Genomic DNA, 24,606 nt, shown 5'->3' with positions numbered 1-24,606 from the left:
GCTATTATCTCATTCCTGTTGATCATTCTTATCAAAGACCTGAATGAACAGAATTCAAGTTTATCACAAAGCTGAGAGCGATAGGTAATATGCTGTTTGACAGACTCAAAATTCCAAAAAGTCTTAGACTGGAAGACGGATCGAAATCTGGAAGAAAAGATTAGGCCATTAATTAAGACGTGGGTATTTTATGGGAACAAGACTTATCGTGGTGATCATTTTGAAAGGTACAGAAATATCAAATCAGTAAGCTGTTCACCAGGAACTAACACAGTGCTGTAGGTCAGTTATACTTCAAAAACAAATAAACTCATAGAAAAAGAGATCAGATTTGCGGTTACTAGAGGGAAGGATGGTAGGAGGGAGGATTGGATGAAGGCTGTCAAAAGGTACAAACTTCCACTTATAAGATAAGTAAGTACTAGGGATGTAATGCACAACGTGAGAAACATAATTAACACTGCTGTACATTATATACCAAAGTTAAGAGAGTCAATCCTAAGAGTTCTCGTCACAAGGAAAAATTTTTTTCTATTTCTTTAATTTTGTATCAATACGAGATGATGGATGTTCACTAAACTTACTGTGGTCACCATTTCACGATGCACGTAAGTCAGATCATTGTGCTGTACACGTTAAACAGTGCTGTATGCCAATTATAGCTCAATAAAACTGGAAGGAAAAAAATGAAAGAAGTAGGGCAAAAAGACGTGGGTATTTTAACGGGTTATAAACAAAAACTGATTCTTAGAAAGGCTATCACAGCCTTTGGCTGCATTTATAGATAAACAGAGTCTATATCAAAAGAAGCAACAATTTCCTTATGTTGATATAACTGGTTATATTACAAATAGAACACTGTTTTCATTTATGGGTACCATATTATAAAAGAGGTACGGACGAAGTGTAGTGAAAAAAGAAAGAAATCGAGAAAGAGAGGGGTCTGGATCACTTGCGTGAGGCACAGTGTGAGAAACTGGGACTGTTTAGCCTTGAGAATACCAGGCTTTAGAGGGACCAGGCTTCCAGCAAAAGGGCTTTCATGTAGAAAGAGGATTAGATTCAGAGTATTCTATGGAGCTGAAGCCGGCACCATAAATGGAAGCTATGAGAAAGCAGATTTCTCACCAATAAGAATTTTCTAGAGTGGGCCGGGAACAAAATGGACTGTCTCACAAATTAGCACCATTGCCATCAGCCTGAGGACTCAGAGGGAATGGGTGCCAATGTATTTGGAACAGCGTATCAGCGACTGTAGCACAGTGTGAGAGGGTTAACTTCATGGCCTCTAAGGTCCCTTCCCACTGACATGCTAGCCCAGCTCTGTTCTCTAACCCCAACCATGTCCAGGTGTCCCAAGCACGCCTCACTCCAGCCCCAGATCTAAGAATGCCGCCCCTCTATATCATAGACCTAATACGTCTCATTCCTCCTTCCACATCTGCAGCTCAGAGCAAACACGTTCCTCAGGTTCTTTTTTGCTGGTACAGAGGTCAGCAAAGTCAGTATGAAGATGAAGCTACTGCTCTGAACCCACCACTTCTCCAAGATTTTTCTAGTCTTGCCTATCATTTTCCAGGCAGAATGGAGACTAGTCCATACCCCTCCCTCCACCACCATATCCCCTCCCTCCACCACCAAAAAAGGCACAGAGTAGAAGCAGGTGAGAAGCCATTCCTGTAACAGAGCCCCCTTGCTAGGGATGGTCCCTCAGTCAGACCTGAACTGTCATCCCGTCCACCACCGCTGGCTAGAAGACAGATGTGATGTCAAGGCCAAGATTTTTAAACTTGTTCGGGACATACAAACCTGTTCACTGTCTTGCTATGCTTCTGCTAACAACCAGAATTCCTTTAAAAAGAAACTCCCCTATTTGTAGTGAGGTGGATGGACCTAGAGTCTGTCATACAGAGTGAAGTAAGTCAGAAAGAGAAAAACAAATACCGTATGCTGACACATATATATGGAATTTAAGAAAAAAAGGATCTGAAGACATAGGGGCAGGACAGGAATAAAGACACAGATGTAGAGAATGGACTTGAGGACACGGGGAGGGGGAAGGGTAAGCTGGGATGAAGTGAGAGAGTGCCATGGACATATATACACTACCAAATGTAAAATAGACAGCTAGTGGGAAGCAGCCGCATAGCACAGGGAGATCAGCTCGGTGCTTTGTGACCACCTAGAGGGGTGGGATAGGGACGGTGGGAGGGAGACGCAAGAGGGAGGAGATATGGGGATATATGTATATGTATAGCTGATTCACTTTGTTATAAAGCAGAAACTAACACACCATTGTAAAGCAATTATACTCCAATAAAGATAAAAAAAATAACCCATATGGGAAAAGAATCTGAAAAAGAATGGATATAATATATATGTATAACTGAATCACTCTGCTGTACACCTGAAACTAACACAACATTGGAAACAAACTATACTCCAATATAAAATAAAAATTAAATTAAAAAAAAAAAGCAACTCCCCATACTTTCCACTTTGGGACCTTCTGAGAATCACTCCCTGATGGATGTAATCATTAAAATGTTCCCTACTCCCAGGTCTCTTTATTCACAGTGACTGGAATGAAAAAAGATTATGTGAAGAATTCCTGACATTTTGGTTCAGTCTACTTTGAGACCAGTTGAAGAAAAACAAACAGAAAGGACCCCTAAAAGCGACTAGCCTTCGGAATTGTCCCTCACCGTCTATCTTCTTTTCTCTCACCTCACCAACGTAAAGTCTCGTCTGAGGCACTAGAGCAGGGCTCCTGAAACTTGTGACTGGTGGAGCTCTCTGAGTTAGTTTATGGTGCTCTTGACAGAAAACTGTAAGGTACTGATAGGTTTAATTCCATTCTAAATAATTTTACTTGCAGATTCTGTAACTCCACTCCGTATATACATTACAAAAATCACAACCAGGGCTTCCCTGGTGGCGCAGTGGTTGAGAGTCCGCCTGCCAATGCAGGGGACACGGGTTCGTGCCCCGGTCCGGGAAGATCCCACATGCCGCGGAGCGGCTTGGCCCGTGAGCCATGGCCGCTGAGCCTGCGCGTCCGGAGCCTGTGCTCCACAACGGGAGGGGCCACAACAGTGAGAGGCCCGCGTACCGCCAAAAAAAAAAAAAAATCACAACCAGGTCTAGTAAAATTAAAATAAGCCATCAAATGAGGCACAATGATCGGTAGGCACATTTTCCCACAAATATTCCAGGCTGATTGTCGTCCACGAGCCTTTCCTGGCAGACTCACACTAGACAGTCTGAGAAAAAGTCTAAGAGAAAGTTTGATAGAAGCTCTGAGAAAAGCTTCAGGAATAAAAACTTAAAATTGAGATAATTCTGTCCATTAATACATTCTTTCCTGTGATTTACGGGGAAAAAAAACAACAAAACTACTATTATTTTATCTGTGCAGAGAATAACTAGTTCCAGGTCACTGGAGTTCCAGCAAAGCATAACTGAGAAGCATAATTTAGGGACCACTGTACCAGAACCACAACCAGCAGGCACAGCTTGAACGACTCTTTCTTTGGGCTCTGCTGTTGCTACTTGTTTGACTTACAATTTTTTTCTCTATATATCTTATGAGCTTTCTATCCGTCTGTCTCATTGTTTTATAGCTGCAATAAAAGTTAAATATATATAGTCAAACCGACAATGTGTACGCTGGGTGGAAAACAGGCACCACTCTGGGCATTTCATATATGTTAGTTCTAATTTTCATAACCATCCTGCAAGTAGGATAACATCCCCGCTTTACATACGAAATAACCAGGGCTGGGATGGGCTCTGTGGTTTGCCCAAGGCCACAGGGCAGTAGAGCAGGAATTCAAACATAGACCTATCTGGCTCCCAAGCTCTGCCACACCGGTCAACGGAACCTGGAAAATGGGTTCATAATGGTAATTTACTCACTTAATCTCACAAAGAGAATTTATTTAAACTTAAGCCCTTGTAATGAGAAGGTTTCAAGCAGCGTTTCTAATGACGATACTAGGAAATGACCAAAGTTGACACTTTCCCTGTAAGAAACAAGGACCACCTAACACGGATCATACCTGCAATTCCCCAATGACCAGAACTGCGAGATCTCTAATGCCATCTTCATCCAGGTCTGGCAGCACCACGCCTGGGGCAGCCAGGGTACCGTTGGGTAAGTAGTGTGGGTCTAAAGTCCAAATGGCTTTCCCTGGGGAAAGATACATACACTCATCACAATTAGGGATTCTGCCTCTGCCAAAGGCAGGTGCAATGCTCCCAGGCCAGAAATGAGACTCAACGGGCTGAATGACAGACAGCAACTCCTACACACTTTTTCCTTTCATTTTTATCTTACTGGGGAGAAATGGAGCAGGGAGTATGAACTGAAATCCTCAAGTATCTGGCTAACAAGCCCACGTAATAACTTCACACCTGGATTTTTTAGGTAACGTGGACATGCTGAAGACTCTCTAAGAAAGAAGAGCCCACTTGTCTGGGATGGAGGAATTGATCTGTTAGAGATGATTCCAACTCCTAAGGAACCATCCAGGGGCAGCCAAACAGAAGCCCAACTCGCTCCTTCTACCACGTGTTCATATAAGTAGAGAAATCATAAAAGGTTTTCAAGAGGAATTCAGTGCTAGAGTTAACTCACACAGAAATTCTTTTCACTCAGAAGAACCCCACTCCCAAACTCCAACCTTTAAAACGAGGAAGGCGGCTATTTAACTCAGCTTCACTCAGGTCGAAGGTTAATGGGCACACTGGAAGTATAAGGCTCTGTAAGGAGCCTTCATTATATGACTCTCTTCCATTCCTTTTGTCACATATGTCTGAATGTGATAAAAAGATAAAAGAGGCCAAATCAACATGCCTCCACAGACCTTAGATTCTTCCCTGGCATATTTTTCAGTGGTTAATGCCCAAGTTCACATATGAACCCTTGTATGTCAAATATTGAAAACAAAGAGAAAAAGCTCCATGGTCTTCTATACAAAGAACAGAGAAGGGAGATTACTTAGAAACTGAAAGCCTAGGGATAGGTTCTGTTTGGATAACTGAGTTTAGCCCCATCCTATCACCAAGCAGGTTGAACCATGGATCTATTACTCACTCTGCTCAAACCCTTTCTCCTTATTTCCCTTAATATCCACCTTGCAGAGCAGGAAATCAGAACTCCCACTGGGAGAGTGGAACGGTCCCTTCCCTACCAGACTGTTCTAACCTGAGATTAGGCCTCCCAGGAACAGGGATCTCTCGTGGTCAGTGATCTTTTTTTTTTTTTTTTAATTTATTTATTTAATTTATTTATTTTTGGCTGTGTTGGGTCTTCATTGCTGCATGCGGGCTTTTCTCTAGTTGCAGCGAGTGGGGCTACTTTTCGTTGCAGTGCGTGGGCTTCTCACTGCGGTGGCTTCTCTTATTGCGGAACACGGGCTCCAGGCGCGCAGGCTTCAGTAGTTGTGGCACGCGGACTCGGGAGCTGTGGCACACGGACTCAGTAGTTGTGGCTCGCGGGCTCTAGAGCACAGGCTCACTAGTTGTGGCGCATGGGCTTAGCTGCTCCATGGCACATGGGATCTTCCCGGACCGGGCAAGAACCTGTGTCCCCTACAGTGGCAGGCGGATTCTCAACCACTGTGCCACCAGAGAAGCCCCGCAGTCAGTGATGTTTACCTGATGTCGCGTTGAATGCACTGAGCATCTTGTGTGTCCCCGTCACAAGGCAGACGGTTTCGGCCACTCTCCCTGGCATTAGATCCAGGCAGGTAATATCTCGGGCCTCCTCGGGGAGGGGACTAGACCAGAGCGTACTGCCATTCATCCCCGAAAGGCACACGAGGACAGCAGGTGGCCTTGAGACACCTAAAAGCACACAAGAGACAAGAAAGGGCAGGAGGCAGAGGAGATAAGAGGGAGAGCTGAGCGGGGGTCTAGAAAACCAAAAGGAAATAGAGGTAAGGCAGCAGCTCAGACCTGTGCGCTCAGCTCCCTCCTGTACTTCTGGCAACAAGGTCTGCAAACAGAGTACCTGTCACATCTGTTCAACACATCTCTCATGTAAGACGACATCCTGCAGGCAACCCGTGTGCACCTCTACTCTCCCACCACACTTGTTGACGTGTCTGTCACCTTAGCCCCCACTAAACAGGGATATCCTTAAGGCTAAAGCCCATCACGTTCATTTCTGCATCCTCAGTGCTTTGCAAAGCGCTGATCATATCTAGCAGCCAAGTGCTTTCTGAATAAAAGGAGCAACATCAAGAATATGGAAAAGGAGGGGTTGCAAACGAACAAAAAAACGGGAAGCAAAGCTAGGCTCAGAAAATTGACACTGATCTAGAATATGTATAGAGCAGGAAGCAAAGTACCTGAATTCTAATCATCGCTAGCAAATGCTCCCTGAGAGCAGAAAACAATCTCTAAAAAATAAACCTGGGGAATAAAAAAGGTCATGAAGAACCTAAGGGCAAGACGGGAATAAAGACACAGACCTACTAGAGAATGGACTTAAGGATATGGGGAGGGGGAAGGGTAGGCTGTGACACCGTGAGAGAGTGGCATGGACATATATACACTACCAAACCTAAAATAGATAGCTAGTGGGAAGCAGCCGCATAGCACAGGGAGATCAGCTCGGTGCTTTGTGACCACCTAGAGGGGTGGGATAGGGAGGGTGGGAGGGAGGGAGACGCAAGAGGGAAGAGATATGGGAACATATGTATATGTATAACTGATTCACTTTGTTATAAAGCAGAACTAACACACCATTGTAAAGCAATTATACTCCAATAAAGATGTTAAATAAATAAATAAATAAATAAAATAAACCTGGGGACTTCCCTGGCGGTCCAGAGGTTAAGACTCCATACTTCCAATGCAGCGGGCATGGGTTCGATCCCTAGTCAGGGAATTAAGATCCCACAAGCCGAGTGGCACAGCCAAAAAGTGAAACAAACAAACAAAAAACCCTGAAGGTTATACTTAGCAAAGATCAGGAGGTCCTCCTGGTCTAGAGTTCCAGCTAATCAGCTGATCTAGCCCCAGTCAAGAAAGAATACTTGGGCAACCATTATACCTAGCTGGCAAAGGATTCGAGCAGCTCACCTCTTTAACAAACAGCCCTTTATGTCACTCAATTAACCTATCAGAATAATAACTTTCTCTCGTGCCGGTTTCACATCCACTTTCAGGATAGGGATACGGCCCACCTCACACACTTCCACTTTTCACTTCTAGCAACAGCTAAGAAGGATAAGGACATGTTAGAGCTTCCTTGTACCTATTCCTCAGAACTGCTAATTAAACATACAACCTAAAAACGAGTGACAAACTGGTTTGCCCTTTCAGACCTTGTTGCCAGAAGCAGCGGTTTACATGACAAATCTCAGCGATGTATGTTACCCCCCGGACTTCCCAGGGATGCTCTGATTAATAGACTGTGCTGTCCTCCCTCCTTCATGACCCTCTCGACTCCACATCAATTGCGTGACTTGTCTTTTTCCCGGTGGTGATGGGTCATCCCTTTCCCTTCACACCACGACTCCATGAGGCAGAGACCACACTCCTCTTGTTTAGCTCAAAAGAACCAGTGCAGCTCTATGTAAGGTGCACAGCAGGTTGTTGGATGAATGAACAAACGAGTAAGAAACACAGTCCTCCTCATGGTCAGTGGCACAGATCTTTGAACCCACTGGCTGGGGCTGTGGGCACAGCAATTTGACATAAGGGTCAAGGGCAGGAACTCCAGAGTCTACCGGCTATACCGTTTGGATCCCAGCGCTACCGCTACCAGCTGTGAGACTGATCAAGTTCCTTCAGCTCACTATCCCTTACTTTCCCCACCTGCAAAAGGGGATAATAATATTAGTCCACGTTACAGGTACACTGAGGGATAAACTCGTTCATAATATGTTATGTACTTTTACAACAGTGCATAGCACATACAAAGTACCATGTGTTAGTTAGCGCTACTATTGCTTTTATAATCTATAACCAAATCAGGCTGGTCCATAGTGCGCCCCAACTCACGGCCTTGCCATCATGAGTCCTGATATGTAGCAAACCACGTAAAATACCAAATGACTGAAAAAAATCTCTGCAAGTGGAAGGGGGAAATTTTTACTTCAAAGGCTAGTAAGTCATAGGCATAAGTAAGGTTCAATCGTATAAAAGTCAATTTCTAGGCTGGAGGTTCTTCCCATAAACAAAGCTATGCCCAAATTGCTCCCACATATTGCGCAAGCCCCAGAAAGGTATTTCTAATAACGTCAGAGAGGCATGCAGCCTAGCATCCTCTATAACATACCTAAATGTTTATTCCAAGGCCTGAATGATTTAAAAACAGTTGGGAGGCCATCCTCAGCCTCAAACCAGAGTTCCTGTATCAGTTTACAGACTTCAGTTCAAATGCACTTAAATGGAGGCTGTGGGACAAACCAAAAGCCCCCATGTACCTATAATGAAAAAGCAACTTTTTTTTTTTTTTTTTTTGCAGTTGACTTGTATCGGCTGGGGTCCCAAAAAAGCCCAGCTCACTCAATTAGGGTAAGTTGTGGAGGTTTAATAAAGAGACTGTTTACAAAGATGTGGTCGAGGTGTAGGGAAACCACAAGAGATAGTACAGCCCCTCCGAACTTTTGCCATGCCCAGGCCCAAAGAGACAGGGGGAGGAAGCATTTGCTGGAATCGAGAAAAAGAAAGTCCTGTAAGAGGACCACCTTGAGAGAGGCTGTGACCTCTGAGCAAGGATGTAGCCAGCCTGAGGTGGCCCGGGCAGAGGGGAGCCAGGGGAATAAACACCCGCTGGTCACTCTCTTCCTCTCCTCTCGCTTCTGGCCTGTGCTCCCCAATGGCCAAACCCAGTGGAAGTCTGCAGGCCTGGGACCTGACGTAATGCGTACGGGTCAGCCTCCCATCCCGCGGGGAGCAGGATGGAGAGCAGAGATGGAAGAGCAAACAGACGGGGTCAAAGGAAAACACCCAGCCAAGAGGTATGTGTATAAAGATACGTCAGAACGTGAGCAAAAGCTTTCTGCCAGGGAGGGGAAGGTAGATAGAGTCTATGTTTACCATCATCTAAGAGGCCAGGGAGAACCGACTCAGAGAAAACTCAAGCAACCTAAGTGCTGGCGCTGTTCAGGGCAGGCGTGCGGCCAAGGAACCTCCTCCCTGGGTCTCAGGTTGGTCCCGGGGCGCCCTCCAGCTCTCATGCTCTGTGATTCCCTGAACCAGGCGTTATGTACATGCAGGAGCCTCCCGACGAGGCCCATCGCGCGTGCCGGATCCCCCAGGGCTTTCTCCTCACTGCAGCCCGCTCAGGAGGCAGCCCCAGCGCATCCTCTGAGCTCACACCCTCCGCTCAACCAGCTTTTCCCGCCGAGGCCTCCGAAAACACCCTCTTACCAGCGGTGCTCCCATTCCCTGATGTCACGAAGGAGAGAAGCACGTCACGCAGGCCGTCTCCGTTCACGTCTGCCAGGTCCAGTGGAGACAGGTCCCCACCTGATAGACACATGAGAAACACAGGGTCCGTGGCAAGTTAGACAGACCAGCTCCCTGCTCCAGGCTGGAAAGGGAATGCTCCGTAAGAACCAGGCAGACTTCTGGGTCCTAGAAAAGATACACAGACCCACTTCTGCCTGTGCCTCTCGCCAAGGACAGCTAGAATCCCTGGGCATTAAACATAAAACAAACATGAGAAGACTCTGGAAGGCAGAGAGAAGGCAGACCGGCTGGGGACGGCGAGACCCAAGGAAGGAAAGGCTGGTGGCTCCCCTGGGTTTTCTTTGGCCTCATATCCCAGACAGGGTGCTGCAGAAGCTGGCGACCCAGAAATGCCAACAGGGACACACGGAAGGCCCCAGAAGAGCTGGTCCCCAGCCAAAGGACAGGAAAGGCACAGCCTAGCAAGACAGAAAAGTTTTCCACAAGAACTGCTCTACTCCAACCAAACGCCACAGACAAAACTGTGGTCCCAGCCAGCCCCATAGCAAAGGCCAAGAGGAAACCCTTGCCGGGCTGTAACAAGGTCCCTCTCACCCCACCAGGGTCAGGTCAGAGAAGGCCGGGTGGGGAGGCTGGGCTCCCATCCCCACCTAGCAGCACTCAGGCCTCCATACACGAGGGAAGCCTACGGTTCTATCCCCACCAAGCATTAACGGGGCAGCCGCCCAGCCCTGGTGTCAGCAGAGGCCTGATGGGAGCCTGGACCTCCATCTCCACCCGGCAGTGGCAAGGTAGGTTCCCCCCCCCCCCCCCCCCACACCTCCAAACAGTGTGGAGTCAGAGGATGCTTTCCAAATTCGGAGAGAACTCACACATGGCTAGTGGAAGTGTAAACTGGTACAACCACTACGGAAGATAATTGAAGAGAAACTCCTAGGGCTGGACATGCACATATCCTGTAACCCAGCCATTTCACCCCCAGGATTACGCCCTAGAGAAATCCTTACACTCCAACAGGAAACACGCACAAGAATCTTCTTTGTGGCATTACTTATTTTTTAAAAAACAGAAGTCACCTAAATGCTCATCGACAGTGAAGTGGATCGATAAACCATAGGACATTCGTACCATGGAAAATTAGTGGTGAAAATAAACTCCAGTGACAGTACATTGATACGGATAAACCTCCAACATATTATTTAAATACGCTGAACAAAAAAGCAAGTCACAGACAACTACATGATTATATCAATATTTATATGAAATTCAAAAACAGGCAAAATTAAAGAATATATCATTTAGAGATGCATATCTATGTGGTAAAACTTTAAACACAAGTAAAGGAATAACGACACAAAACTCAGGAGAGGAGAAACCTCTGGCGGGGAGAGGGGGATACGGTCAGGAGCGACACATGGGGAATTGCAAAGATCTTTACAAGGTCCTATTTCTTAAACTCGGTGGTAGATACACCAAGAATTCATTACTAGTCTTTATGCTGTATATAAATATTACAAGAGCTAACTTAGAAAAAACAAAAAAGGAAGGAAGAGAGGGAGAGACATTCTATGTGTAGGAACATATCGTAAGACATATCCACCCAGTTTTGCCTTAAGAGAAAGTAAAGATGAGAACGAAGAACTCATCAGAAGCTAATTCAGCTGGGATCAGAGAAGGGTCAGAGAGAAAATGTTTCTAGATCAAGATGATGCAGGGGTGTGGGCATACCGTAGGGAAGGGAAAAGTTTTCCTCTGCCTTCTTAAGGTTTCTAGCTGAGACTGACATAAGACAGATGAACAAGGGGAAAGCACTCATATTTTATTTAATAAAACTGGGCATGTGCATGGGAGTTCCCACAGTTAAATGAAGACCCAAAGACGTGGCTAAACCGCAGTGTTTATATTCCGCATAGCACAAAGAGTGGCGACTGGAAAAGTAACTAAAATATATGAGGGAACCACAGGAAGATGAGGGTTACTCTAACAAGGTCTGTTTGTACAAATGTCTCTCTGCCTCAACCCCCTGTCTCTGGTGATAAGAGTGTTCTTTCCTCCTGGAATAGGGAGGGCATCTTTCACCTGGGAGTTTCATCTCCTGCTTTTGGGAAGAATCGAAGGTCAGAGTGGCCCGCTTGCACCTGCTATTGGTCAAATGCCTTTAACTCAAAATAGTCAATACACCAAAGCGCCACGGTGGGCTGGTGTGTTCTGAGCCCCTTCAGCCTGGTGCAGTTTTCGAGGGACAGGACCTTTCAGCACCGACAGTTAGATGGGATCCCCAATCTTGACCCAGGGCAAGCTGTTTTAAAGAAACCTGCTCCACAACCTACAGGTCCATCAACAGATGAATGGATAAAGAAGATACAGTACACATATACAGTGGAATATTACTCAGCCATAAAAAAGAAAGAAAATTTGCCATTTGCAGCAACATGGATGGATTTGGAGGGTGTTATCCTAAGTGAACTAACTCAGACAGAGAAAGACAAATACCGTACATCACTTATATGTGGAATCTCAAAAATACAACATACTACTGAATATAACAAGAAGCAGACTCACAGATACAGAGAACAAACTAGTGGTTACCAGTGGGGAGAGGGAAGGAGGAGGGGCAATGCAGGGGTAGGGGATTACAAAAAAGGGATTTACAAGAAATCATGTGTGTGAAACTTTTGAAAATTGGAAAGTACGGTAAAATTTTAAGACTTTCATTCAGTAAAAAAAATAATAATAAAAAAATAAAGAAACCTGCTCCAAAATGAGACAAAATTCCTTGGGTAGCACCATCCCAACCGTTAGGAGCAAGAAAGAAAAGTTGCAGCAAGGAAGCAACTCTCTTTTCCTTGAAAAGAAATTATTTGATAAACAACAAGGTCCCACTGTCTAGCACAGGGACCTATATTCAATATTCTGTAACAAATCTTTTCCATAGTGGAAAAGAATATGAAAAAGAAGATGTGTAGAAAACTGAATCACTTTGCTGTACACCAGAAACTAACACAACACTGTAAGTCAACTATACGTCGATAAAAAAGAAAAAGAAAAAGAAAATTAAAAAAAAGAAATTATTTGAAAATTCAATTTAGATCAGGCTTCTACAATCAACAAAACCCCAAGGGCCCTACAGGAGCTGTGGCCTCTGGCCTGGCCAGGATGGGAGCTTCACTTTTCTCTGTAAACCGCCCTTCCCACAGCTTTGCTCTCCCCTGATGGAGGCTCGGCTGCACAGCAGGACTCAGCAAACCAGGGTTCTCTCCTCCCTGCGTCTAATTAAGACCTTCCCCAGAGACACACAGCGCAGCGATCCACCCAAGTTTTCGGAGCCATACAGATCCATCTTTCTGTCTCATTTCAAATCCTAACCTCCTAACCACTTCACACACAGGGGGAGAAATGCTAGATGACACACACGTTAATTTGTAAAGACTTGGAGGAAATTTTCAACGTAATCAGAAGCCTGCCGGAATGACACGCGATCATGAAGTTTTACAGACTTAGAGCTAAAAATCCCGCAGCTCACCTCCCTGGGGGCCCAAGTGGCGGCTCCACGTGCTGTGCAGGTCTCGGGGGGGACAGGGGATCAGGAAGGCACACACGAGCACCAGGACCATGGAGATCACCAGCATCAGCAGAAAGACGGACGTGCGCACGTAGGACACGATGGAGGAGGCCGCCTTCTGCTCCAGGGCCCCCAGGGGCTCCAAGGGGTACCCCTCCGTGGTGACCTCCGAGAGATGGGGCTTCCCAGCCCCAGTGACCTCAGCATCCGAGTCGGGCTCTGGTGCTTCTCCCAGTGGACTCTTCCCGTTCTTGACCCCTCCGTTCTTCTGCTGCAGGTTAAGCACGAGATCATCTTCACTCTCGTCGCTGTCGGCCTGTGTGAGGGGGTCATACTCCCCCAGGTCTGGGCTCTTCTTCCCTGAAAAGACAGAAAGCCAGACGGTCAAGGAGAACCTGGAAGGAGGGACCTTCGGCAAACACACAGCAACAGTAAACACCTAGGAGAACACACAGAACAGAACGGAACAAATCTACGTTGACAAGCCTGAACCTTGGAGCCGTCTATAAAATAGATTCCAGCGAAAAGGGGGAAAGAATGGGGGAAAAAAAGAAAATCAGTGCTCTAGAATTATTGCTTTCATGAGCTTAAGAACATTGGAAAAGAAACAGAGAAAGTGGCAAATTTCAAATACATTTTAGCTGTTTTTTTTTTTTTTAAAAGCCCTCTCTTAATTTGTGTGACTCTGACGAAATAGACCATAGCTCTTCTATGAAACCTTCCATACACCTGATGTGCATACTTCCTCTGATTATCTTAGATTGGTGATGTTCCGATCTTTCCTGTGACTCCTCTAAACTATATTTTTTAACATTTTTTTAAAATTTATTTATTCTTGGCTGCATTGGGTCTTTGTTGCTGTGAGCAGGCTTTCTCTAGTTGCAGCGAGCAGGGGCTACTCTTCGTTGTGGTGTGTAGGCTTCTCATTGTGGTGGCTTCTCTTGTTGTGGAGCACGGGCTCTAGGTGCACAGGCTTCAGTAGTTGTGGCTCACGGGCTCTAAAGCGCAGGCTCAGTAGTTGTGGCACACGGGCTTAATTGCTCCATGGCATGTGGGATCTTCCCAGACCAGGGCTCGAACCCATGTCCCCTGTATTGGCAGGCAGATTCTTAGCCACTGTGCCACCAGGGAAGTCCCTTTTTTTTTTTTTGAAGGTATTTTGATGTGGACCATTTTTTTTAAGTCTATTTTTTTTTCAGTTTATTTTTGGCTGCATTGGGTCTTCATTGTTGCGCATGGGCTTTCTCTACTTGCAGCGAGCAGGGGCTACTCTTTGCTGTGGTGTGCGGGCTTCTCATTGTGGTGGCTTCTCTTGTTGCGGACAACAGGTTCTAAGCATGCGGGCTTCGGTAGTTGTGGCACGTAGGCTCAGTAGCTGTGGCACATGGGCTTAGTTGCTCCGTGGCATGTGGGATCTTCCCGGACCAGAGTTCCAACCCATGCCCCCTGCATTGGCAGGCAGACTCCCAACCACTGCGCCACTAGGGAAGTCCCTCTTTAAAGTCTTTATTGAATTTGTTACAATATTGTTTCTGTTTTATGCTTCGGTTTTTTGACCCCCAGGCATGTGGGATCTTAGCTCCCTGACCAGGGATTGAATCCACACCCCCTGCATTGGAAGGCAAAGTCTTAACCACTGGACCACCAGGTAACTCCCTCCACTAAACCTTTAGAACAACTGTTCTCTGCACAGTTGGCCTGCTCCTCACAGGCCAATATGTGTGACTTCCCAGTTGTTGCTATGGAAACCACGGAGAAAGTCAAATGCTGAAAGTCATCTGGAGACGTCTTACCAAAAACTTACTTTTGAGAACCTCCCTGCAAATCTATCGCCCTTTCAGTACATGTTTCAGTAAACAGTAGTCACCTGAAAACTGCTATTCTGAGCCTGCATGCCCAGAGGGGTGGGATCCAGCCGGCACAAGGAGGTGAAGGACTTGTCTTGAGGCTGGTTTACACAACAAGCTCCCTGGTTTGACTGAGACCATATCTTTGCAGGGGTGGCCAGAGGCAGACATTACAGGGGGCTTAAGCCCACCTCTTTCTGAGCCACCCCTGGCCCTTGCAGCCAGCGACTGGATGAGTTTATGCCTTTATTTTAGGCTATAGCCAAATAAAAACCAAGAAAAAGTTGCTGGTTTTGGAAATTACCTGGTAAGCTATCACTAATGCAAACTCTATGGTTAAATCCTTTGTTAAGAAGACATATAAAAAAGAAAATACAACCCAGATATTTAAAAGGGGAAAAGGAAGAATTTCTCATGTTCTCTGCCTCTGGTCACTGGGATCTTGGTGATGTCACTTCATTTTGTCCAATAAATACTGAGTTTGATTTTTTTAAGGTATTAAATTATAAGAAAATTAAGCAATTATTAGAAATTTAATGCAAAATAGTACCTCCAGGATATGCCAGAGAGTCAGTGCAGCTGATTCCCATAATTTTTATATTTCCTCTATGAACCAAATGGTTTTATTAATTAGGGCCCATCATTCCCTAACCATCTCAGATAACTTTATTTATAATAGTTTGCAAACAGAACCATAGGTTGTTGTAATATTAACTCTAACACTTTTATAAGTACACCTGACAGAATGTTTTAAATGTGCTGCCTGCATATGGTGGAGTATTATTCAGCCTTCAAAAATAAGGCAATTCTGACACTTGCTACATACAACACCGATGAGTCTTGAGGTCATTATGTTACGTGAAATACGCCAGTCACCAAAACACAAATACTGTATGATTCTACTTATATGTAGTCACATTCACAGAAACAGGAAGTAGAATGGTGGTTTCCAGCACCTGGAGGGAGAGGTCCATGGTGGGGTTGTTGTTTAGTGGGTATAGAATTTCAGCTTTGCAAGACGAAAACGTTCTGGAGCTTGGTTGTACAACAATGTGAGTATTCTTAACCAGACCGTGCACTTAAAAATGGTTAAGATGCTAAATTTTATTATGTGTATTTTACCACAATTTTTAAAATTTCAAGTTAAAAAAAGAATACACTGGACAAAGAGGAAAACATATACAGCAGCCCCAAATCTCAGGGTTCTTAGAGACTTTGAAGGTCACATAATCCACCTCCACCCGTATTCCAAATATGCGCCTCCTTACCAACGCCCACCAGGCAGTCACTCAGCGTACACCTCAGCGGAAGCCTTATCAGGGAACTCACTACCCTCCCATCTAGAAAGCAGCGCCTTACTCTGATTCAGGAATCTACGTCTGGGCATTTGCCAACTACCTGTCTTAGTTTTAATTTCTGGGACCCCTCTTCCCCATGCATAATACTTGAAGATACCAATCATAAGAAACGTAAGATACGGTATTTACAAGCTCAAGTCCTTACAATAAGCAACCTTAAGTCAAATCTTCGCTCCATCTCTCATTAACTGTGTGACCTCAATTAAATTTCTTCACTTTAGTAACCTCAGTTTCCTTATTTGTGAAATGGGATAATTATCGTTCCTACCTCATATGACTGTTACGAGGATTAAATAAGATAACATATGCATGGTTCTCAGTGCTGCCTTAGGGTCACACTCAGTAAATTTCAGCTTCTGTTATTATGGTTGGCATTCTATCTCCCCACTGCCTGACCCAATCTCCTCAGCCCCGGTTAAATACCTCTACCTCTTCAACCCATTACTTGAAGACGCATTGTTTCAGATGCTCCACAACATCCTGGTCACTCTCCTCTGGACACAAAGTGACATGTCTGTGCTCTTTAAAGGATGGTTCCCAGACGTGAATACAGTCCCCAGGGTGCAGTGTGACCAGGGCAGAGAAGAGCAGAACGGTGTCCTCCCTAGTCAGAGAGGACACTACAGTTCAATTCCTGTAACCTAGGATCAGGCCAGCTTCCCTGGTAGCCCCATCACACAACTGATGCAACTAAAACTCCCACGCACTTTCTACACACACTCAAGCTGTCCTGTAATTGCACAATTTTTAGTGAAAAATGTAGCATCGACCCTTACTGAATTCAGTCTTGCTAGTCACTTTCCACCCTGCAACAAACACAGCCTAAAACAGCACCTTTGCCAAAGTGAAATCATGAATGAAATACCGGCAAACAAAACGGTTTAAAGGAAATGCACTTTTATTGTATGATACACTATCACAGGCAGGAAGAAAGCTCGACTGCACACGCTGCAGAGATCTGTAAATTCTTTAATAAATCTATAAAAATAAATTGCAGGCATTCTTTTTGTTTTCTTTTTTTTAACATCTTTATTGGAGTATAATTGCTTTACAATGGTGTGTTAGCTTCTGCTGTATAACAAAGTGAATACATATACATATATCCGATATCTCTTCCCTCTTGCGTCTCCCTCCCCCACACCCTCCCTATCCCACCCCTCTAGGTGGCCACAGAGCACTGAGCTGATCTCCCTGTGCTATGCGGCTGCTTCCCACTAGCTATCTATTTTACGCTTGGTACTGTATATATGTCCATGCCTCTCTCTCACTTTGTCATTCTTTGAAAACAAGCCGCTGTTGAACTGATCCCTCTAACAAAATTATGTGCTTCTAGTTAATGATGGCAAAGGAAGGCCTTTCTGTCTGTCTCTTCCTAAAACCAGGGGGCGGGGGGATAAAAAGAAATAAAATTGGGGGGGGAGGGGAAGGGAAACAGCCACATTGCCAAACTAGAATTTATGGAAAACCGTTGCCAAAGGCAGTGAAACTTGTATCCAACTGAGGAAGTACAGTAAGAACAGGGACATACATTTCAAGTCTCCAGCAATGAGCAGAGTTCACAGAATTAATAATGGTGATGACGTGGATGTCAACTGGAAATGTACTGAGAGCTACAATGCCAGGCACTGGTCGAAGCATTTACAGGGATTAACTCATTTAATCCCCACAACAACTCTAAGAGGTAGGTATTATTATTATTAGCATTTTCATCAAAAAGATGAAAATAGAGAGAGAGGTAAGTTGCCTAAGATCACAGAATTAACAAGAAAAGCCGGGATTCAACCTCAGGCAATTTGATGAGAGTCCACAGTCCTAACCAATCAGTTATGCTGCCTCCCTTGTTCCACGGATATAAAGCCAAACCAAATAATCTCTTGCTCAGAAAGACAAAGTCTGGGGTCCCAGAAGCACCAATGAGCCCCATTCAACACCACAGAGTCAAAGGTGAGGTTAAGACTGAAGGAGAAAAAGCACAAGCTTCTCTCCTTATAAGAAGCAGGCTGGCAGCACGGCAGGTTAGAACAAGCGCTGGAGTACCGTCAGTTCTCAACTGGAGGATGTTTTGGACAGTGTGGGTCCAACAGGGAGACCGAAAGCAGACGGTAATTCAAAGAGGACAGTTTCATATAAAGAACTATTAGACAGTGATAGGAGAGTAAATGTAAATGTGGGAAGAGAAATCCAAAAGGTATCCTAGGATGGGGAGACTGTATCCCAGGAAGGACAAACTTGGTATTTAAAGGGTCCGGATCCGCTTTCACAGATCAGGCAACAAAACTGAATGTGCAGCTCAGGGGCAATAAATTGATAACTGGCACAAGAAGCGAAGAGAAGTAAACACTAGCCAGCACTCTAAGGCCCTGTGACAAACGCCAGCCGGGAGAGAAACACCCGCAAAGGAAGAGCACTGATGGGAAAGGGATCTGAGTTGACAGCCTACATTAGGTTCCAGCCTCCAGCTGCCCCAGCTCACTCAGCTCCTGCCCACGGGTCAGCCAATAGCTGGCTTTAAAGCAGCCACCCATTTAGATATGAAGAGGAATCAGAGAGGAGCCATCATTAGTACCTGGTCCATAAGCTACTGCAAAGTTCTACAAATACCTAAGGAAGAAGTTACAACAAAACCTAGCGGACGAAACCGGCTACAGAACGAAGGCTGGACAAATTATACCACGAAACGGAAGAGATAATGAACCTACACTTCCCCCTGGGATCCGAGAAATTCAAGAAATAGTCTTCTCTGAAATAAGGGCTCATAAGAAAAATATAGTATTTCTAAGAAGAAATGACAATGCAATAGAGAAGATGAAAAGTAAACAAGGAGAGCTCAGGAAAACGATGGAAGAAAATAAAGCAATTTTAGGGACTTCCCTAGTGGTCCAGTGGGTAAGACTCCGTGCTCCCAATGCAGGGGGCGCGGGTTCAATCCCTGGTCGGGGAACTCTATCCCACGTGCATGCCGCAGCGAAGTCCCGTGTGCCTCAGCTAAGACCTGGTAGAGCCTAAAAAAATAAATTAACTTTTTAAAAAACAATTTTAGAAAGGATATCCTTACTGGGATCAGCAAAAAGAACCGACATGGCTAAAAACAGCGTCAGAGACTTAAAGGATAGACTGTGAAAATCAAGCAGGATGAAATGGAAATAACAACAGTGGCTGGCAGTTTTGAGCACTTACTATGCTCTCTTCCAAACCCTTTTACTGTCTTAGCTCAGTAAATCTTCATAGCAACTCTTAAAGGTAGACACAGTATTATCTCCATTTTAAAGATGAGGAAACTGAGGTTTGGAAGTGTAAGTACCTGGCCCATAGTTAAATAGCAAGTAAGTGATAGTACCAGGATTCAAACCCAGGCAGTCTGGCCTGAAGCCTGGACTAACTATCTCTGTGCTTCCCATGGGAAAGATCAAAGCTTTTAAAAGGACTAGAGAGAAAGGGATAGATATAAAGAACAAAAGTGATCCAATATATGCATAACTAAAGGAGAGAACAGAAAAGAAAATGGAACCAAAAATGACATTTAAGGGCTTCCCTGGTGGCGCAGTGGTTGAGAGTCCGCCTGCCGATGCAGGGGACACGGGTTCGTGCCCCGGTCCGGGAAGATCCCACATGCCGCGGAGCGGCTGGGCCCGTGAGCCATGGCCGCTGAGCCTGCACATCCGGAGCCTGTGCTCCGCAACGGGAGAGGCCACACAGTGAGAGGCCCGCGTACCGCAAAATAAATAAATAAATAAACAAAAGAATAATCCATATTGAAACATATCCTAGTAAAGGCACTGAACTTCAAGGACAAAGAAGGAATCCCATGAGCAGGCAGGTCAAGGGGAAAAGAATCAAGTCACTAACGATGGGACAAAAATCAGGCTGCCTTCTCCACAGTAACGTACGTTTCTAAACGGCAGTGCGGCAAAATAGAAGAATCCTCAGAGAAAGAAGAGGGGCCGCAAGTCCAAGAACTGACCCCACACGACACCTCTGAAGCAGAGGCACGCATGCAAGACCGCAGAGGCTTTCTTTAAGGGATCGCAGCAGGTTGCCACGTGTTCGTGCCCAAATTATAGAGGAAGACACGTACTGACTTTAACACTATTAATATATATGTTTCCAGAAAGTGCAAAGACAAGCCCCAGCTTAATTATTACAGACTGCAAGTTTTAATTAGAGAAGACCTAAGTAAATATTTTTTTTTCTGTCTATTCACAGAAAAAGAGGTAGACAGTACGCTGACTTGCCTAAAATTATCCTCAGGCTGAGGAGTAGACACCAAATCCTTGCTTCAGCTTCCCCACCCTCTTGTCTGCTGATTTCAGCCAGCACTCACATTGTTAGTCAATGAAAGGCTTTCAAAGAATAAAGAGGAGACACTGATTTCAGAATAAATCAACATAAATGAGCTTTCCATGGCTGTCACTCTTCCTTATAGGAAGACTGGGGTTACTAGGTAAACAGCATTCCCAAAATGGGACAGAGGAAAACATCGGTAGGAAAGACACGCAACTGTACCACCCCCAAGTGTTTTCAGGAAAACATACTATAATACATACTATTCTATGACATGCACTACACTTTACACAGACTATCCTATACACTCTACTGCAACTAAAGGTAAATCATTCGCATCATGAACTAGTTTATCCAGGGGCACATAACCTCTCCAAGTTACATATAATGAAACAAACCATTACAATAACATTATGCTCTTATATTCCCTTCAGTGTTTGACCTTTAAACTTTTTTTTTTTTTTTTTTTTTGCGGTACGCGGGCCTCTCACTGCTGTGGCCTCTCCCGTTGCGGAGCACAGGCTCCGGACGCGCAGGCTCAGCGGCCATGGCTCACGGGCCCAGCCGCTCCGCGGCATGTGGGATCTTCCCGGATCGGGGCACGAACCCGTGTCCCCTGCATTGGCAGGCGGACTCTCAACCACTGCGCCACCAGGGAAGCCCTGACCTTTAAACTTTTAAATAGACTAAAAATATATATTCTTAAGAGATAAATTGCCCCACCCCCTGCTTTATGACTGTCACACTGCCCTTCTGTTATTAATTAACCTCATTCTATGCCTGTGGACCAAACATCTTTCCATCTTGAGCTTGGTGAAAGGGTACGAGACTGAAATACATCCCCAGCAACTGTTCTTTCTTCACCAGGTTGATGGACATCTGTCATACGCACATTACATCAGGTCTTCCTCAAGGTAACACATTTGTAAAGATCATGGTGCTAATGATGAAGATAAGAATGGTTAATTAACACTTACTGAATACTTAACACATGTCACAGGTCAACAAACTTCTTGAGGACATCCATCTCTTTCACTACGTCAGATCACCCTCCTGTGTGACATACAGTGTATGCTCCACAATAACATTATTATTACGTACGAAGAAACTAAAGCTTAAAGAGAATAAGTAACTAATCTGATAAAGAGTGGGTTTAACCCAAGTCTGTCGCATGCTCTTCACCACCATTCTACTCTGCTTCCCTACACGTAAAAATAGTGAGGATGTCATTGTGGTGGTCATTTTGCAACGTCTACAGATATCAAATCATGAGGTTGTATACCTGAAACTAGTATAATGTTATAGGTCAATGATACTCAATTTAAAAAAAAAATAGCGAGAATGTTAACTAAGGTAACATGATACAGTAGCCCAAACAGGACAGTAGCTTCACAGATCCAATTACAGGGCATCCAAAAAGAGCTCTAAGAAAGCAACTTCTACCTAAAAATTGTATTTGGGGTGGAGGGGAGAAAAGGGCAGGAGGGAGAAAAGCGAAAGCACAAGCAAAAAACAAAAAACCCACGTCACATAAAAGAACATATGGCCTTTGTACCTGGGCCTAAAAGTATCAAACGCTCCTGAGCGCTGAGGGCCCTGCTGCCACCCAAACACAGGCCCAACGACCAGACTGTGCTTCCCTTCCCTGTCGGCTGACCAAGTTACTGCAACTGAATACTCCAGGAGTAATAATACCAAAGCCTCCGCATGCAAAAGAGTTCAAGAGTTTCGAAAGCAAGATTCTCAGCCTTTGAGAATGACAATTACCTATGCAGGAGGGGAAGCAGGGGGGCAAGGAATCTAAAAGAAAACAAGAAATAAAGCTAAATATGTCTGACACCCCATCACCCCTTGGGAGGATATCATCCTACACTAAGGATACATAAGGCTACTCTCTTCAAAGTCAATGCTGCAGGCAGAGGGACATGTCCCCCATTTCATTCCAATGTTACATACACATTCCAAGAGAGATATTATACCCAGTGTCATCCATGGCACAATGTAGCAGACTGGAAACTCCTTGAGAAACAGGACCCAGTAATCCCCCTGAAGCCTTATGCTGGATGTCCGCCAGACACCCAACTAGCACTTTCTACCCAAGCGGGCAAAACAACTGTTTTTCCCACTAACACCTTAAGTTACCAACAAACAAATGTTTATAGCTTAATATTTAAAACTTATTTACGTTAAACCATAAATTTTTCTAAAGCCTTAACGTCTAAAATGTATTTGGGCAGAATAAGTATACTTTTATTAAAATAGCACGTTTCTAGTAGCACAGTCCCATGCTGGAGGTTTAAGAGCAAAAACAAAAAACTTGGAGCTGCTGCCCAAAGTACTGAATTAGCTCTGGAAGTTGACATCACCACGAGTGCCTCCTGAAAGAATATTCCATCCATTATCTGCAACTTGCAGGTGCCAAATAATTTCCCTCATAAATACTCAGGCTCCAGAGCCAGAGGCCAAACAAGTGGAACCAAAAGCCCAGGATCTAGAGTCAGAAGACCCCCCCATGTTCAAGTCCAAGCTTTTCCAATACTGCTTGTGCGACCCTGGACAGGTCAATTTGCCAAATAACGCATTTTTTAGGAGGGGAAATGCCTGTCCCACATACCTCAAGGCAGCATCAATGTTGTCATTAAGTGGAGAGGCTGCTCCAAGGGGTCACTCGCCATCCTGCCGCTCCCTGACCCCGCCCAGGTCCAGCCCAAGACGTAAGGAGTCGGAGACCCTGCGGTACCTCCTTCGCGTAGCTCGGGAAAGGAGGCTAACCTCACCGCCCTCCCCTGGGGACAGTGGCGACGCGCGCCCTGACATTCGCCGCCGCCGCAGCGCCGAGCCACCATCCACACGCGCCTCCCGCGTCCCTCCCTCTGTGTTTCCCAGGCTTGCCCAGCGCCGACGACCCCCAACCCGCCGAACGCCTCATTTGCCCCCTGGTGGCGCGTGGACCCCAGCCCGCGGGGGCTGCACCGCTCGCCTCCCCGCGCCGGCAGCTGCGCCCGGGTTGGGGCCAGACCCCGATCGGCTTCGCCCCCGGAGTCTCGCCTCCCCATCTCCCCAGGCCCGGCGGGGGCGGGGTGGTCGCGGGGCGGCGGTTTCTTACCCGGGAGCTTGAGCGCCCTGGACAGCACGGTCGCCATGGCGGAGGCCCCGCTGCGCGTGCGCGCTCTCACGTCCTGCCGGGAAGTGTAGTTCGCAGTCGGGGTGCGCGGGGTCAGGACCTGGAAAAGGTGGGAGCCGGACCGCGAGGCAGGGCCGGGAGGTGGGGCCGGGCTGCGGCATCCGCGCCCACGTGAGCACTCCTCCCGCTCTACTCCGCCCCCTCGAGGACAGATCCCTTACTGGGCAGGACATTTCACCACTCGGAGCCTTACTCTCCTCCTCAGTGAAATGGGGAAATAATACACCGCATAGGCTTGCAGTGAGCATGGAATGAGACAATAGATAGTAAAGTAGGGCCGGGTTGTGAAATGCGTGTAGGCTTTGGAGTCGGACGGGATTTGAATCCTGCCTGCATCCATCACTCGCTGGGCCATCTTGGGCAAGTCACTCGGTATGGCTAAGCTTCAGCTTCATTTTTTAAATGGAGACAGTACCACCTACTTCATGAGCGTATTGTGAGGATGAAATTATATAATCTGTTTAAAACACGCAGCACACAGTAGGCACCTAGTAAATGTGTTTCTCTATGTTTCTTAGGTAAAAGTCGAGGTTTCCTGGAGCTCTAAGCCTCATCTCTGGTTACCAGTTCTTTCCAGGTAATCCACACAGCACCCTACCCCGCAGCTTCTAGCTTGAAGGGTCTAAGGAAGCAAGAACAGACCTGCTTCTTCCCCACAGGCACCAGGAGATCGGCATTTTACTCCAGGAATGCTGAAGATACTATTCATCTTAGAACTGAAACGGACCTTAGAGGCTCCTTGTTTTACTAAAGAGAAAACTGAGATCTATAAAGGTGATGTGACTTCTCAGTGTCAAACAAAAATTCTAAGATACCTGTCACTTGGACCGCTTCATTCCCGTGGGAAACTGTCCTAGGACAGCGCCACGGTTACAGTCCCAGAGATTCTAACAGCAATCCTCACCACCCTTTTCCCCATGCAAAAATGTCACTCACTCCGAC

The 24,606-nt window shown here is 45.7% G+C and overlaps 1 protein-coding gene across 1 annotated transcript in view; it reads right to left on the bottom strand.

The window, feature by feature from the left end:
* FAM234B (family with sequence similarity 234 member B) overlaps positions 1 to 23,712 on the bottom strand; it is a 36,201-nt gene extending 12,489 nt beyond the window's left edge. Inside the window, exons 1-5 of the mRNA XM_024733423.1 lie at positions 23,587 to 23,712; positions 12,956 to 13,354; positions 9,391 to 9,489; positions 5,662 to 5,850; positions 4,062 to 4,192 (exon numbers count right to left, since the gene is read on the bottom strand). Of these exons, the coding sequence (XP_024589191.1) occupies positions 4,062 to 4,192; positions 5,662 to 5,850; positions 9,391 to 9,489; positions 12,956 to 13,354; positions 23,587 to 23,623 (855 nt within the window). The 5' untranslated portion in view covers positions 23,624 to 23,712. The remainder of the gene's footprint in view (positions 1 to 4,061; positions 4,193 to 5,661; positions 5,851 to 9,390; positions 9,490 to 12,955; positions 13,355 to 23,586) is intronic.
* Between the last annotated feature and the right edge of the window lie 894 nt (positions 23,713 to 24,606).

The sequence above is a fragment of the Neophocaena asiaeorientalis genome, unplaced genomic scaffold, assembly GCF_003031525.2.
Source record: "Neophocaena asiaeorientalis asiaeorientalis breed wild unplaced genomic scaffold, Neophocaena_asiaeorientalis_V1.1 scaffold150, whole genome shotgun sequence".
Classification (NCBI taxonomy): domain Eukaryota; kingdom Metazoa; phylum Chordata; class Mammalia; order Artiodactyla; family Phocoenidae; genus Neophocaena; species Neophocaena asiaeorientalis.
Note: the sequence above shows the minus strand (reverse complement) of the source record. Positions and strands in the feature narration are given on the sequence as shown.